This window comes from Fukomys damarensis, unplaced genomic scaffold, assembly GCF_012274545.1.
Source record: "Fukomys damarensis isolate Sample0158 unplaced genomic scaffold, DMR_v1.0_HiC HiC_scaffold_37, whole genome shotgun sequence".
Taxonomy (NCBI): Eukaryota; Metazoa; Chordata; class Mammalia; order Rodentia; family Bathyergidae; genus Fukomys; species Fukomys damarensis.
In genome coordinates this window covers 51,920,340-51,937,355 of record NW_022900949.1, presented here as the reverse complement: position 1 = coordinate 51,937,355, position 17,016 = coordinate 51,920,340, and the positions used below count along the sequence as shown (strand labels likewise).

The following is a 17,016-nucleotide window of genomic DNA, read 5'->3' as shown; positions in this document are numbered from 1 at the left end:
TGTGTGTGTGTGTGTGTGTGTGTGCATTTGTATTTTACTGGGGATCGAATTCAGGACCTTGCACTTGTGAGGTAGGCAGGGTGGTGCCACTGAGCTAAATCTCCAGCCCCCCACTCCTCTTTTAATGCTTCAAGATGAATAATCTTCACTGTCTGCCAAACTGCAGAGCAGTCAGATTCTTACTGGGAGTTCAGGCTCAAGTGTAAGTGTTTTAGCAACCAAAACAAAGCCTAGGAAGTCATATAACTTCACTTCCACTATGTCAAGGTGGTCACAATCCACTCATATTCAAGGGAAAAGGACTCTATTCAATAGAAGAGTATCAGAATTTGTAGGCTTTCATTTAAAACTATCACCTGCACTGGAGATATGATGCAACTAAAAGCAGGGGTGTTAGAAATAAGTAACAATTGTGATAGACACTTTAATATGGAAGTAAAGTGCCTATGTTCTAGGCACTTTACTTCCATATTTTGCATATCTTTATATGAAACCTTTGAAACAGGTGGGAATAATACTCCCCATCTTACAGAAGAGGAATCTACACGCGTGTTGGTATGAATGCCCCAGGTCCTGCAATTAATGAGTGGCCCAATTCAAAACCAAGTATTCACACTGCAAGACCTCGCTTTGATCCATTGTGCTAATTCTTAAAGTCATGGAGCACTGATACCTTATTTCAGTCCTACTCATCAGAGCTGCCTGTGAGGAATGCAAGCTTGAAGCCAGCCTTCGGGGGAGGGAGGTGGCATCCCAAAGCAGGCTTCCTGTGTAAACAGGAGGCGCATGGGAAGCAGCACTGTGGTGCTGGGACAATGGGCAGTGAGCAGGCAGGGCCTCCTGTCTCCGGTGGGTGCTTAGGGCTGTGGGCGGCAGGGCAGGAACAGCTGGGGCCCGGATTCTCTGCTGCCTGGCCCAGGAGAGGAACTGCCCCTCTCATGGCTTTCCCAGGAGGAAGTTCCCCACTGATTCTCGGGAAGCCCTTCCCAATGCAGGCCTTAACTATGCCTGTACCTCCTCTTTCTTCTTCAGGAGCATGTTGTCTTTGGGGCTAATCATGGAGAGAGGCTCCCCTGAAGTCCCGTGATCTGGTGGCTTGGAGAGTGTGGGCCAGCCAGGCCGAGCTCAGATGCCAATACAGGAGGCCAATCCCCCCCACACTCTGCTCCATGTAGGCAAAAGAAAAAAAGCAAGGGGCAGTAAACACACACACACACACACACACACACACACCCAACCCTTGAGATATGTACAGCAAGAAGACCCAACTCCAATCCCAGCTCCAGCTATGAAACATTTAACCTCTCCACAGCCGTGATTTCCTCACTTGCAAAGTAGGGAAACTAATATCTATTGAAAATAGTTGTTTGAGGGCCAGGGATTTTTAGCTCAGTGGTGCCACAGCCTACCTCCCAAGCACAAGGACCCAATTTCAATCCCTGGTACCAGAAAAAAAAAATAGTTGTTTGAACATTGAATGAGATAATGTATATAAAACCACCAACTCTGAGTAGGAGCTGCATAAATAGGAACTACAAGTATTTGAAGAATGGGGCTGGGTGTGTGGATCAGTGTAAAAGTACTTGCCTCGCATGTGTAAAGCCCTAGATTCAACCCACAGAACCACAAGGTAAATAAATAAAAATAGCCACTTAGTGTGGCACATTCCTATAGTCCCAGCACTTGGGAGGCTGAGGCAGAAAGATTGCAGCAAATTCAAGGCCAGCCTGGACTACACAGTGAGTTCAAGGCCAGCCTAAATAACATAGTAAGACCCTGTCTCCAAAAAACAACAAAAAAAATATTTATAAAAAATATTTATAAATAAATATAAATAAAGCACATATGAAGCTGCCCTATCTTTGACTGACAACCAGTCTCCTGCAACTCTGTAATGTTTACAGTCAAAGAGACTTTGTTGCTATTGACATAACAGTTGCCACAAGACAACTGGGGAGCCATGATGGTAGGTCTTCGGGAGGACTGAGCAGGCCCTGGCCACCCATCTCCCAAGGCCTCAGTGATACCACTCACTCCTGGTCACCTTCCACTTCTCAGGCTACTCTTGCTCAGTCACTTTACAAATTCTTCTCACATCTTTCCTTCCGTGGTTTCCTCTTCTCTCTTCACACCCTCTTTGGGTAGCTTCAACTTATCCCATCTACAGGCTAAATCAGTGATGGCCACCCTTTTAGAGACTGAGTGCCAAACTGCAACCCCAAAACCACTTATTTATCACCAAGAGCAGTTAAACCTGAATTTACTTTAGGTTTTAGTTTAGGGAAAAAAAACATTAATATCTTTAGACTTAAAAGAAAAAACAATAATATATGTGCCACAGGTCCACTACCACTGGGCTAAATACTGTCTAATCTCTCTCCTGAGTCCAACCACATCCCAGACACCTCTTGTCCCTTAGGCTCCTCACATGCAATGTTTTCCTAATTATCTCTCTGTGAACCTAGACCTCTGCCCCCCCCATCTCAGGGAATAGCCACAACCTACACCTAGACGACTAATTGGGAAATCTGGGAGTTGTTCTGACCCCTCCCTCACTCCCACCCCTAAGCAGTCATGAGGTCTCACAGACAGAACCTCCCAACAGCTCTCCCCACCCACCTGCCCCTTGCGTGGTGAGGGCCCATCTCCTCCCACCTGCATCAACTGCAGCTTGGCATCCTCTGCCTCATCCACACTGCAGCCAGAACTGCCTCCCCAACGCACATGCTGTATCTTTCACTCCCACTTGACACCCCCAGCAGCCTCAGCAAAAAGGCCAAGCCCCAAAGGGAGACACTCTAGGCCACCAGTGATGTAGATCTTGTTAACCTGTCCAGCTCCAATGTCCACCCACTGCCCTCCCCTGCACTGGGCAGTGTGAATCCCAGCCACAGGTGATCCCTAGGAGCTCAGTACCTCCCTCCACTCCCTGCCTTTGCACCAAGCTTCTGGCTCCTGGGCTGCCTTCCGCACCTTGGCTCTTCCCCCTCCAGACTCAGCCCCATACCACCTCCTCCAGGAGGACCTCCCCCGTGCTGCCCAGCAACCTTCTCCACTCACAGGATTCATCAGAAAAATTTGTTTTTGTCTGTTTACCTATCCAACTCCACTAAACCACTTCCCCCCAGGACAGTACTAGGCCTTTCTCCTCTCGGGATCCTGGCCTAACACAGGTTCCTACCGAGAGGGTGCCCTGAGCAGGTTCACTGAATGTCTGAAGGAATGAATGGCAAATTCTACCACCCACAGGATGCTTCCTGAAGAGTTCTTGCGGGACAGCCAGTCCTAAGCAAACCCAGGTACCTGTTAGAAGCTTCCTCTCCCAGCGAGCTGGTATGGTTTCAAGTTTTAAACATCCCACTCCAAAGTCCCAGGGAGCAAAAGAAAATCTGGAAGGATCATAACAGAAATCTCCTTCCCAAGTCTAAAACTACAGTAAAGGCAGGAAGACATAAATGCATCAGACCTGAGTGCTTTTCTGAGTAGTTTTCCTGAGATTCAACCTGGAGGGCAGCGCTGGCACACCTGCAGCTGTGTGTACATTCTGTGTCTATTTGTAGGCACATAAATGTGCAACATATGCATGCAGGAGCACATGGGGGGCTGCATAATTGTGTTGGTCCATTCAGATCCTCTTCAGTGAAGAAAAGGCCATTCCTTGGCATATAATGTGCAGGGGCCCTTGTCCAAGTCCAGAACCCGTGAAACCCATTCCACTTAGCAAATTAAAACACGGCAGCCCCACTGCCTCAATGAATGCTCCAGCCACCTCCGCACCAGTCGTGCCCTCCAGTGGGACCTAACCTGTCCCCAGAGCCACGCCTGCTTTGGAAGGGCAACTCTGCAGTTGCTTTCAGACCTCCCAGCTCATGGATTCATGCTTGATTACTTCTCCAAGCCAGGCACCCAGTGCGGGGCTTCTGCAAGGAACCCTGAGAGCTTGCGGGTCTAGCCACGTGGACGTGGGCTTGCTAGGAGACTGCCCCGTGACCGGTGTGCACCCCAGTGCTCCCCTAAAGCTAGTGTATGGGCAGCCTGCACCCGCCTGACCCCTGCCCTGGCCGGACCGGCCGCCGCAGCTTCCGGTGAGCCGCCCTGGGGGAAGTGGCTCAAGTGGTGCGATACAAACTAAGGAAGCCCCTGTCCTCCGCAGCGAGCCGAGCCGCCTCCGCCCCCACAAGCCCCAAGAGCTAGGTCCGCTTCCTACACCCTAAATCCCGGCAAGCCTGGCGCACAGGGAAGCTCCACCCAAGAACCTGGCCAGACTGTGCTCCGCAGCTTGTGCTACAGCCTCCCAAAACTCTCCCCCTTTTAAAGTTCCCTCCTCTACGTGTTGAGGACTCGCTGTCCCTGACTGCAAAAGCAAGGGCCGCTAAACACTGTCCAGGATTTCCTCCTGCCCTGCTTCCACCTCCGTCAGAAATATCATTCAATCTGGACCAATTCACACTCAAGTGTCAATGACTAAAAATGTTGAATGTGTAATCCTTTATGAAGAGCAAACCTTCACCTAAAAGAAAGCAGCTCTAGACATTTATCAGACAAAGAAGTAAAAGCAGCAAATAAACATATGGAAAAATGTTCCACATCACTGGTCATTCGAGAAATGCAGATGAAAATAATACAGAGATTCCTCCTCACCCCACAAAGAATAGCTGCTATCAAGAAATCAACGGATAACAAATGCTGGTGGGGTTGTGGGGAGGAACTCTTCTCTGCTGGTGGGAGTGCAGACTGGCGCAACCACTGTGGAAATCAGTATGGAGATATCTCAACCAAGTAGGACTAGAAGTCCCATTTGACCCAGCTATTCCTCTGCTGGGTATCTTCCCAAAAGAATTAAAAGAATCACGAAATCATCTGCTTCCTGATTGACTATTTTGAGTCCCATTGTCAGAAATACAAGAAAAATCTCTCATTTATATTGCCCATCCTTGCCAGTCCTACTTCAGGGAAATCAAGATTGATCATTAATGTTTTTCTTTATGAATAGTTTAGTTAATTCATGAAGAGCGATCAGATTAAAGCATCACTGCTTTGCAAACCCTAATGAATAAAGGCTCTAGGCAGTGATCCTTAGTGACTGTTAAAATGTAAAAGAAAAATAACTCAAACAATAGAATGTCCTGAAGGAACTACACTGCACTATGAATGTAATGTTCTTGCCAAAACAGCAACTCTACCCTATCAAGCTTCTAGGTCTACTTTTAGTCAGCTTTCCATCACGATAACAAATACCTGATATCACTCAATTTAAAAGAAGTAAATGTTTATCTTTGCTCACAGCTTTGGAAGTTTCAGCCCATGGTCAGTAGGCCCTGTTGCTTTGGGCCTATGGCAACACAATATGTCAAGGCAGAGATCATGTGACAGAGGAAGTCAGAATACCTCCTGGTGGTGGCCAGGAAGCAAAAAAAAGGGAGGAGTGGGCCAGAGTGTGGATACGGTCTGTGCAAGCACAGCCCCAGTGACATAGCCTCCTCTCATTAGGCCCCACCCATTGAGCCTGGGCTCCTGCCTAATAGTGCCACTGGCTGGGGACCAGACTTTTAGTACATGAGTCTTCAGTTCACACTTTAGGTCCCAAAGATAGTATCTACCAATGTAACTGCAGAGAACAGAGCATGTTAAGGAGTGCTACAGGGAGGTAGGCAGCAAAATCTAGTCATGAGAGACTACAGGGTAATGGCCCACTTTTGTTGACAGATTCATTACAAGAAGCGGGGGGAAAAAGGCCAGGCGTGGTGGCGCACGCCTGTAATCCAAGCACTCGGGAGGCTGAGGCAGGAGGATGGCTGTGAGTTTGAGACCAGCCTGGGCTACATAGTGAGTTCCAGGTCAGTCTCAACTACATAGTGAGACCTTGTCTCAAAACAAACAAACAAACAAACAAACAAAACAAAGAAGGGGAAAAAAGGAATTAGGTTAAGTAGATTAAAACAGACACATTATCCAAATGTAACATATAAATCTTATTTGGACACTGATTCAGCAAACAAACTATGAAGTATTTTTGAGAAAAGAAAATTCAAACATTAACTGGATATTCAATATACTAAAAAGTCACTCTATTTTTATGTATGATAATGATATGGTAGCTATGCTTTTCAACTGGGCCTATATTGTATGAACGTAACATTAAATATTTACAAATTAAGTAATAGATATGATGTCTGTGGTTGGCTTCAAAATAATCTAGTAGAAGGCAGACATGAGACACACATCTATAATCATAGCACCTGGGAGGCTGAGGAAGGAGAATCATAGGTGTTTGAGGTCAGCCTTGTCTACAGAGTAAGTTCAAGGCCACCCTGAACTACATAGTGAGATCCTGAAAAAAGAAAGAAGAGAGAGAGAAGGAAGGAAGGAAACAAACAGAGAGAGAGAGATAATCTAGTGGAGAAGGGGTGAAGAAAGGGGTGGAGTAGCAGAGGAAACCAGGTAGGAGCTCAGTGTACTATTCTTCAATATTACAAGTCTAAAATGTGCCACAATAATGGGTTAAACAGGAAGCTGGGTGGGGATTAGCTCAAGGGTAGAGCATTTTTGCCTAGCTTGCACCAGGGCCAGGTTTCAATCCCACTACCACAGAAGAAGAAGAAAAAGAAGAGGAGGGAAGAAAGGGGAGGGAAAAAGAGGGATTGGTGGAGGAAGCAGCCAGGCACATATAGAGGTATACAACTGTAGTTCCAGGCTCTTAGGAGCCTAAGGTAGGATGATGCTTGAGGCCAGCCTTGAAAATATAGTGAGACCAGGTAGAGAGAGAAAGAGAGGGAGGAAGAAAGATCATAACTACAATATAATATTAATAACAAGTATTATCTAGACATGGTAGCATACTCCTGTAATCCCAGCACTATGGGAGGCTGAGGCAGGGGAATCACAAGTTTGGTACCAGTCTGGGCAACTTAGAGAGACCCTATCTCAAAAATGAAGGCCCAGAGTTCAATCCCCAGCACCACAAAAAGTAAGGAAAGAGGAGAAGGAGAAGAAGAGAAGAAGGAGAGAAAGACGACAATGGAGGCAGAAAGATCACAAGCTGAAGTTACACCTGGGCAATATAATGACTTAGTAAACCTTTGTCTCAAAAAAAAAAGTTCAGTGTGGAGGCCCTAGGTTCAATCCCCAACACCACAAAAAAGTCACATATTTATATTAATATATTTTAATGTTAATGTTATTAATACTGTGAATAATAATTGCTGGGGTTTTTTTAGTGCTTCCTCCATGCTAGACTCTATATTAATCTTTGCAGCAAAGAAATCTTCTCAAGAGGTCTGGCAATGTGGCTCAGTGGCACCATGCATGCCTGGCAAGTACAAGGTCCTGAGTTCAATCCCCAGTACTGCAAAAAAAGAAAAAGAAATCTTCTCAACCTAGATACTATCAACATCATTTTGCAGATAAAGGAACTGAGGCACAAAGAGTCTCGATAACAGGCCCAAAGCCACCCAGCAAGTAAACTGCAAAGCCAGGGCTTAAGTGAAGACTTGCTGAATCCCAACCCCATTTTCTCCCACACCCCCACTCCACTTACCAGCATCATCTTCCCAAGGTTCAGGCTTTATTCCCTGTTTTATAGAAGCAGCTGGGGCTCTGCTAAGCAACAACTGGTTAACTCAAAGATGCCTGTACCTCTTGATCCCACAAACCCACTTTCGGTAAACTATAGCACATGGGCATCGGCAGACATACACAAGAAAATCCACGGCAGGACTACTAGTAATAGTGAAGAACTGGAAATAGCCCAGTGCCTCTCAACAGGAACACAGATAAACAAAAGGTGTGTGTTCATACGATGGAATGGTGCCACACACAGAAAATGAGTGGCACTTGTCTTTGCGTGTCAACCAGGAACTTTTAACAAACATTGGGCTGAATGAAAAAGCAAGCATGCATCTTTCTGTAATAACAGGATACCGTTTATATAAAGTAATGAAACCTAAACTATAGTAAGTATTGTGTAGGTGTACATGTAGTCCAAAAACAGATATAGGAAGATTAAACACCAAACTTACCATGGCAATTACCTCAGGAGAAAGAGACAAAAAGGGACCAAAGAATGGTACAGAATGATCCCCAACTACACCTATGAAAATTGTTTTGTCTTATTTTTTGTGATACTAGGAATTGAACCCAGAGCTTTATTCATGCTAGGCAAGCACTCTGCCACTGCCCAGCCCTGTAATATAAATCTCTTCTAAAAGAAAAAAAGATGTGTGTTTGTGAGACTGTGTTAAAACGGCAATCCCACTGACTAGTAGTAGAAGTACACACTGGTTTGATCTAGGAGGAGGATAAATGGGCATCACAAATCAAGTCATGCACATACCTACAAAATTAGTCATACAGGACTATACATTATGGTATTGCTTATCAAAGCAAAGAATTGGAAATAATCTAAATATCAAGCATCTCTAAGAATAAAATGCAGGGATATGGAAAGATTTCTAAGGTACAGAAAACTTGGCACTAGGTGATACTGTGTGCAAAAAGTGAGGGCATGCAGGAGAAAGTGTGTGAGCTGGATGTACGTAAAATATCTCAGGAATGATATACATGAAACCCAGGGTTGATGGATGCCCGTGAGCAGAGTAACTTGGGGACAGAGAGGGAAGGAAACTTTTCACTAGAAACTTTCCATATATTTTTAAATTTTGGTCCATGTGAATATATAGCCTATTATTTTTAAGGATAAAATTTTAAACCTCTGAAGCGAGGCAAGGCTTTTAGATTGCCATTAAGAATCATGACAATAGGAAATGAAGCACAGGGCTGTGTCATCTGCTCCTCACGGGCCCTCCCAGCTTGCTGGCGGTGTACATAGATAACAGTCCCAAGCATGAGGACCTCTGTTCTGGCCCACACCAGCTCCCTCTGTGGCTTAGAGCTCCCATCACGCTATTAGGGGTCCCTTCCTATTCAGACATGCTGCCACTCCCCAGTCCTCAGAATTGCCACCTCTAAACAAATAGGATCAAGAGGCACCTGGAAAAGGGCACACCAGAATTTTGGACTGGCCCCTCACAAGGCCCCCAAATTCTGGCTTTTGTTTTGCCCAACAAAAGCCTGCTTGTACCACAACAGCAGCCTGTCAGTAATTACTCCCAATTACAAACCCAGAGCCCAGCTAGGCCTCAATTAGTCTATAAAGGGGCCTTGGAGAGGTTTGCTGCAGGAAGCGCAAAGCCCACAAGTGACCTCTACCCACAGGGTAGCACACTCTTCTCCATCACACCAGGATCCTAAAGATTCGGAAACTTGGTACCAAAGGGTCCTGAGAAGACTGTTGATGCTCTGACCCACAGTGACCATTACCTACAGAGCACAGGCAGGTACTCGTCTGGAAGTGCAGCTCCCCAGACTTCCTGCCCTCTACCTGGTCAGACCACACACACTCTCTCCACTTACCACTTTTCAGGACGAGGTTAGACATCTCCAAGCCATCCCCTCCTTCTAGGACAAAATGCACGTCTTTGGACAAAGGCTACAGAAAGATGCCCCAGGTGTTCTCTTGAAGCCCACTGTGGGTATGTTTCAGAGTGCTGAAGGAGGACCAAGTACCCATCTTTTCCCAGAGGAGGAAGATTTCTGGCTTTCCTGTTGTGTTGTCCAGAAACAGATTGGTCTCTTGACCAATCTTCTACAAATTTCTTGAGAATAATACCATCAGATTGCTGAGTCCAAGGTTTGGTAAGCTGTGAAGGTTTCACTGAGTTTAAGCTCACTCGTTTCTTCCCAGTGAGTGTGAACAGCTGTAGGGGAGAGATTCTGTGCATACACATGTGTGTGTCTGTACATTGCAAGCCCAAGTGTAAGAAGGAATCTGGAGAGGACTAATGAGTCTCATGACTTACATCAAGATTTGGTTGGAAGGAAGGAAGGACAGACTGACTTACTGAATTGGGAAGAACAAACAGAGGTGAAACTAGAAAGTCATGCTGCCACTGATTGGGGACTTCTGGCAAGTTACTCAATTTCTCTGAGCTTCCGTTTCCTCATCTGTAAAATGAGAATGGTATCACTTGCAAGCATTAAAATTGCAAGTTTGAGGCCATCCTGGGAAACCTAGCAAGGTCCTGTCTCAAAAATTAAAAAAATAAGAAAAATAAGAATGGCCCCAGAAGGAATGTGGATCAGCAGTAGAGTACAAAATAGGATGTATGGGACACTGGATTCAATCTTTGGGGGGAAATGCCTTTTATAAAAAGACATGCACAAAAATGTTGACAGCTGCTTTATTTATGATATTTCCAAACTGGAAACAAATGCCCATCAACAGGTGGGTGAGTAAAGAAATTATGTAATATTACAAAGCAACAAAAAGAAATGTCTGTCACAGTAAGATCAGTATTTTAAAAAACATGTTATGCAGAAGAAACAAGACACAAAAAACACCCACTATATGTCCCATATATATAAAGCTCAAAACAAAGTAAACTGATAGAAATCAGAATACAATTTGCTTTTGGGGACAAGCTTTGGCTGCCAAAAATATTAAGGAATCTCTTGAGCTGTCAAAAATATTCTGTATCTTGATCTAGGTCATAGTTACATAGTGCATTACATGTAAAAATATATCAGTCTTTACCCCTGAGAAGTATAATACTTACTGACTGTAAGTTACCCACATGCACACTTCTTGGTGTGCAGGAAATCTCATTAAGAAGGCCAGTAATACAAAACACAAGACATAGCCCTTCTCCCTCCCTTCCCTTGGACTTATTGAAGCTAGACCTCTAAGGCTGCCCTCCTGCACAGTAGCCCTTTTGACAGTGCCTACTTTGGGATGAGAAACTTGGGCCAGGGATGAGGACCAAGGGGAAGGGCTCTCCTGTGTCCTCCTGTGAGAGTGTGTAGGGCTTCAAGACTTTAGACAGCAGGCTCTCTGTTTCTATTGTCTACTTTGCTTCAGACAAATCCTCTCCATGGTCAGAGAACCAGAGAGTTGTCCTTGCCTAAGATTTCGCAGCATGGCTGTGTAGCTGCAAGGAGAAGGTAGCTCCACATGATAGAGGACTCCCAGAACCTGAGCTGACCTTCAGTGGTTCAGCCACTCTTCCACACCTGCAGTCTCTTTCTCAGAAATTTTCACACTTCTACAAATGGCATTTCCCAATTGTCCTGTGGAACAGAACCACCTTCTAGCTCTATGAGAAGCCCTGGTAGAGACCTTCTGGGAAGCATTGAGACCATGGGCACCGTCTCTGCCCATCAAGGCTTACAGTCTAGGTGTGGAGAAAGGTGACAAGGCAACTTTTTTTAACGCCTCATGTGTCACCAAATCCTCCCCTAAGAATATGCTTTTCCTGACAGACTGCTCCTCTCCCTGTGAAGTAGAAATATATTTTGCATGAACCTGCATTTATTCAAAATTAGAATTAAGGATAGACAAGATATAGTAGCTATCTTAAAATACACACTCCTAAGCAGTATTATTTTAAAAATCCTTTCACCCTGCCTACCTTCCTGCCCATAGCCTTCTCTTCTTCAGTCTGGAGACACTCTATCACAAGCTCTTCATATGCAAGGCAATTTGCCATGTCCTAGAGCCTTCAACATCATGTCCATGCACTGTGTACAGATGGTAGAACTTTTGAGGTGCAATGTTAAACTCTTAAAATAGTAGCCATGACATCAGTCAGCCCCAAACTGTACAAGGAATATGTACAGGGGGGAATTTGTTATATTTCCTAAAATGCATCACATTTCTAAGCAAAGGTTAGAGTCTAATAGCAAGGCATTTCCTGTTCAAGATTGAACAAAATGATTTTGGGCCATGAAAATTATAGGAGATATCAGAGGATGCCCCTCTAGAAATTCTCTTTCCTGGAGCATCCAAGAGACCTTTGGAGGGAAGAAGTCCTCAAAGCCCTCTGTCCTTCCTTCCTGAGTTAGCCTCAATTGAAAGAAAGACCTACTGCCCTAATAGAGGCAGGGCATATACTCCTGGGGAAAAAAGACCCAGGTGAACTTGTAACCCAACATCACATCAGTGAGGTAAGAAGGAACCAAAGCCTGGCACAGTGGCAGGTGCCTGTAGTCCCAGCTAACCCAGACTCTGAGGCAAGAGGATTACTCAAGCCCACAGCTACAAGACTAGCCTGGGCAACATAGCAAAATCCTATCTCAAACAAAACAAATTCAAGAAGAAACCCAGAGCTCTATCTTGCTGCCTTCTAGCCTAACCTGATACAGAACAGTGCAGAGGCTCAATAAGACACCTATCAGCTGGAAACAGCTCTCACAGCTGAGTTTCTCCACAGAATACTAGAGCAAGTGGTTTCTCCTTTTTCTCCATCTCTCCTTCTCTCTTCCACTCCACCTACTATCTCTAACTCTCTCTCCGAAACAAATATTTGGGAAAATAACTCTGTTAATCCAAGTCAGGCTGACTAACACATGCTGGCCTCAGCCCTGGCACTGTGTTGGGTGTGTGCAATTCCCATGGGCTGCAGCCTGCCAGTCTGAGCCTTCACAAGAGCTGCAAAACAAAGGGGAAGCCAGTGTGGACAGCATGCTCAGTGCCTGAGATTCAAGAAGAAATTGAGCAACCCTACCATGGAGAACTTGGAGGGGTGGGGGTGCACAGTCACTCTCCGAAGGCTGGGGGAATCAGACTTGCAAACAAGGAGCCAAGAGACTACTCTGAAGCACAAGATGGCCAGGCATACCAGTGTACAAAGAGGCCCAGAGTCCAGGCACCAGTTTGGCATCTCTTCCACCAAAATGTTCAGGATCGGAACTAGCACGTGTAACCAGTGAGTGTGAAAGACTTGTAGTGGAAGACCTGGAGAGGACTGGTTCCAAGTTGGCTGTGTGAAAGAACTGAATGGAAGAATGTGACCTGCACAGACTCCGTGCCCACAAGCTGTAGGGATGAGAGGGTGGGAAGGCTGCTAGGTGTCATAGTTGTTGAGATGTGGAAGAAGTATTAATAAACACACCTGAAGCTCCTTTTCTGACCAAGCGCCCCGCAGAGACTATACCCACAAACACCGGGCTACAGACCTCTCCTTGCAAAAGGGCAGGAAGCTAAGGAGTGTTTCAGCAGCAACCTCTCCTCCAAGAAAGGGGACTGTGGGACCTGGCTCAGCCGGGTGGGCGGAGCGACATGGGGAAGACTGTCTGCCTTGAAGCCCTGAGCTACCCGCTGGCCAAACCTGTTGCCTTCTGCCGCTGCTGCAGGATTACCTGGCGGAGAGAAATTGCTGGCTTCATCAGGGCCAAGTGAATTGCTGGTGCCAGCTGTCCGTGCCGCCCATGCGGGGCCAGTCTTCCGGGAGGCTTGGACAGTGAAGGGCGTGCTCTTCCAAGGGTCCCTGGAGCTCTTCTGTGGGTCCCTGGCACAGCGCGCACGCAGGCGATGGGCAGGAGGTGCCCTGGACTCCGGAGTTGTAGCTGAGGGTTCCCGGAAAGCCGGGGCTGCCCAGGCCCCACGCTGTGAATTCCACTAGGCTCAGGGCCTTGGCCCCTGGAGGTGGGGCCGCCCTGGACCCTGGTCACCCAAGCTGCAGAGAAATAATGGTCCTGGGCCCAAGTGCATTGCCAGAGAGTATTCTGACCTCTCCAAGAAGCAGGACCTACCCAGCCTGCCTAAGGGAGTTGAGAAGTAAACCAAAGCAGCTACCCAGCCGCAGCCACATACAGGAGCGCCTGCCTCACTCACCTCAGGCTGAACCAAAGCACGGACAACAAGACTCTGTCCTCCACTAAGTCTCTTCCAGTGTCAAGCCCCTTGCTCCTTCCCCAGAGGATGGAACAGCCCTGGAGACAATCACCGTGTCACCTGTTTTCCCAGCCTTCCAGTGCCCAACTGCCATGTGGACACACAACGTGGAGACAGACAAATTCCAGCCCCTCCTAGTGTTCGTGGCTGGAGGCACTCCATCTCCATTCAGGTCGGGGGTTTTGTTCCTAGAAAGATCAGCCAGAAGTCAACACCTGGTAGAGCAGGACTCCTCATTTTGCCACTCCTTTAGAGGGATTCTTTCCTTTACCCCCACCCCCTCTGCAGGCACACAAACGCCTTAAAGCCTGAAAAGGGAGCTGAGTATGGAATTCGGGGAAGTGATGACACACACAACAATGCTGTTACACCTGGCTGCTGTGGAGCTGAGCGGCGGAAATGCCGGGGAGGAGAGAGGGGGAAACAGAAAGCCAGCCTGGGTGGCCAGAAAAAAAGAGGGAAAAAGAGAGAGCAGCCCCCACCAGGATAAGGCCAGACCCAGCTGCCCACCCACCACACACACACGCAGGCCGCAGGCCGGAGGAGCCAATCTGCAACAGCCCCAAACCTGACTCACCACTCCTACCCATAGCCTGGGCGCACACAGGAGAGAAGAAGAAAAACACCTGCACTCCTGCTCAGAAAGCAAGTGCATGGATTTTGGGGATGTGCTGCTCCTTGCGTGTGGATGCTTGGAGCAGGTTGGTGGGGGAGACTACCTTGAGATGTTTTCAATAAGGGGTGGAGGCCAGTACCTAGTGAGGAGAGTTTAGAAGAGCTTAGCTCCCTCTCATCCTGGTGGTCAGGCCAGGGTTGGTTGCCCTGCTGACCTCTCTGGAGTCATCTTCAAAATACTGAATTCCAGAGCGCCCCAGCACTCTGTCCTCCCTTCCTTTCATCTCGGAATGTGGATCAGAGGCACATTCAGAGAAGGGAGCAGACAGCAAATGTCAGTGGCCTATGGATTGTGGAGCCACAGGCCACTGGGGGATCCTCAGGCTTCCAGAGAATGTTCAGAGACTGAGCAGCCTGGGAGGAAGAGCAATGACAGGCATTGAGCTAGCCACTCCAGACATGCCAATCACTAAGGCACATCTGCATGACATGCATTCAGGCCACCTTCCTCTGCAAAGCATCACGGCCCCCTCTTCAAAACCTACAAGTGTGGGGACTCGAGGATTCAAAACACCAGCCACCTCTCTCACACTTTATGATTGCAAACTTATTATTAAGGCTAGGTGAAAAAGAATACTGTTAGAAGGCACACCTGATTTTGATGCCAGCATAGATCTCGGCAATATGCTGGTGTAATCAGGTCCCAATCAGACTTCTGCTGAAGGTAGATCAGAACTCACTCCTGGACCTTTGGAGAAAGTCAGACAAAAATGTCTCATCTGGAGAGAGAGTTGAACAGCCTGTTGTTTTTTCTTCCAACTCTACAACAGAATTGTATACATTGAGCAGGAAAATGGCAGGTATGAATTGTGAAAGATAGAATGAAAGGGGGGAAAGGAGAGACAATGCCATAGCCATGAAACCACACGTACCTTGATATGGGATACACATACATACCTACAAGTATGAATGTGTTATACCTCATAAATGTAAATCTCACAGCTTGTACATGTGCATATCCGTGTTTCTGACACAGCTGGCACGCTTGCGCCTAGACAGCGGGTAGCTCACCCTTCTCAAGGCCAGCTCCTCTCAATGTCTTCCATATGTGACACCTGTGCACACACGTATGGAGTCCCCAAAGCCCAATAATATCCCCATCTATGTGGGCGCCAGTGCTGGAGCAGAGGGGAGTCTACTTGGTGTTGTTAAAGCACACACACACCCGGGAAGGCTACCACACGGAGGGCTCTGGTTCAGAGGCTGTTTAGGTGGGCGGCCCTAAGGGCCTCTTCCCAGCGAATCTCTTCTTCTGGCCCAGTCACCCTGAGAGCGGGACAGGCAGGCTGAAATTTTTTTAATGTCTGGCGTTTCTGGGCTAGTTTCCCCCAGAGCCACCGCAAAGCTCTCCCCACATCACCCCAGTGAGGCCCCCTGGCTGTCTTGCACCTCCCCCGGACCCAAGCAAGATGTTTAGCCCCAGGACTTCAGCAAAGGGCAGAGCGAAAGAGTTGTTTTCTTTCACCTGAAAGCTGTGAGGAGGCGTAGAGAGCCTCTCCTCGCTGGGGCCCGAGCTCCCGGGGCACTGGGCCGGCACCGGAGGCCCCCTCCGGGGCCCAAGGCATCTCTGGGCCCAGTCCGCAGAGCAAGCACCGGCAGATTCCAAGGGCTCGTGAGAGCGTGAGCCCGGCTGTCTGCTGGGCCCCCGAGGCTCGCCGAGCGGGGGCAGACCGGTCCGGGCTGTGCGGGGCGTTTACAAAAACTGACTTGGAGATGAACTCGCCCGTGCGCGGCTGGCTGCCCCGCTATAGGGGCGAAGGCGCCTGACGCAAGCGGAACTCGGCGGAGCCCATACGAATCAGAACACAGCGAGGCTCCTGGCGCACTAGGGACTCCAGGAGGCAGCTCCGCCAGAGACGCGGGTCGTGGCTCGGGAAACCGGGGGTGGGGGAGGGGAAGCGCAGAAAAGAAAACCCACCGGGCGGGGACTGACCCGGCAGGGAGGGGCGGCGGGGCCGGAGCCCCTCTCCGTTGGGCAGACTCCCCATGGCTAGAGGCTGAGTTCCACTCCCGCCAGCTGCTCCCCAGGGGAAGAGAAAGAAGAGCGCGATCTGCTGGCTGCTGGCCCCGGACACTGGCCGCGCAGTCAAGGAGCCCGAGGCGCCGCCGCCAAGTCCAGGCAAGGGCGGCGGAGGGACAGCCTCGGAGAAGCCTGACCCGGCACAGAAGCCCCCGTACTCGTACGTGGCGCTCATCGCCATGGCGATCCGCGAGAGCGCTGAGAAGAGGCTCACGCTGTCTGGCATCTACCAGTATATCTGCTGGCCCCGGACACTGGCCGCGCAGTCAAGGAGCCCGAGGCGCCGCCGCCAAGTCCAGGCAAGGGCGGCGGAGGGACAGCCTCGGAGAAGCCTGACCCGGCACAGAAGCCCCCGTACTCGTACGTGGCGCTCATCGCCATGGCGATCCGCGAGAGCGCTGAGAAGAGGCTCACGCTGTCTGGCATCTACCAGTATATCATCGCCAAGTTCCCGTTCTATGAGAAGAACAAGAAAGGCTGGCAGAACAGCATCCGACACAACCTCAGCCTCAACGAGTGCTTCATCAAGGTGCCGCGCGAGGGCGGCGGCGAGCGCAAGGGCAACTACTGGACGCTGGACCCGGCCTGCGAG

The 17,016-nt window shown here is 48.4% G+C and overlaps 1 protein-coding gene and 1 long non-coding RNA gene across 5 annotated transcripts in view; one reads left to right on the top strand and one right to left on the bottom strand.

Annotated features, from left to right (window-relative positions):
- Positions 1-7,206: 7,206 nt before the first annotated feature.
- Positions 7,207-16,453, bottom strand: LOC104863212. 4 transcript variants are annotated; one of them, XR_780510.1, is made up of 4 exons: positions 14,997-16,453; positions 13,670-13,917; positions 13,195-13,511; positions 7,207-7,345 (listed from the first exon to the last, which is right to left on the bottom strand). It is a non-coding gene; the product is annotated as an uncharacterized LOC104863212 (long non-coding RNA). The 4 variants fall into 4 exon arrangements; XR_780511.1 differs by having other exon boundaries at positions 13,195-13,917; positions 14,997-15,459; positions 15,870-16,453; XR_780512.1 differs by having other exon boundaries at positions 13,195-14,758.
- Positions 16,454-16,603: 150 nt separating this feature from the next.
- Foxl2 (forkhead box L2) overlaps positions 16,604-17,016 on the top strand; it is a 1,106-nt gene continuing 693 nt past the window's right edge. Inside the window, exons 1-2 of the mRNA XM_010625603.1 lie at positions 16,604-16,613; positions 16,658-17,011. Of these exons, the coding sequence (XP_010623905.1) occupies positions 16,604-16,613; positions 16,658-17,011 (364 nt within the window). The remainder of the gene's footprint in view (positions 16,614-16,657; positions 17,012-17,016) is intronic.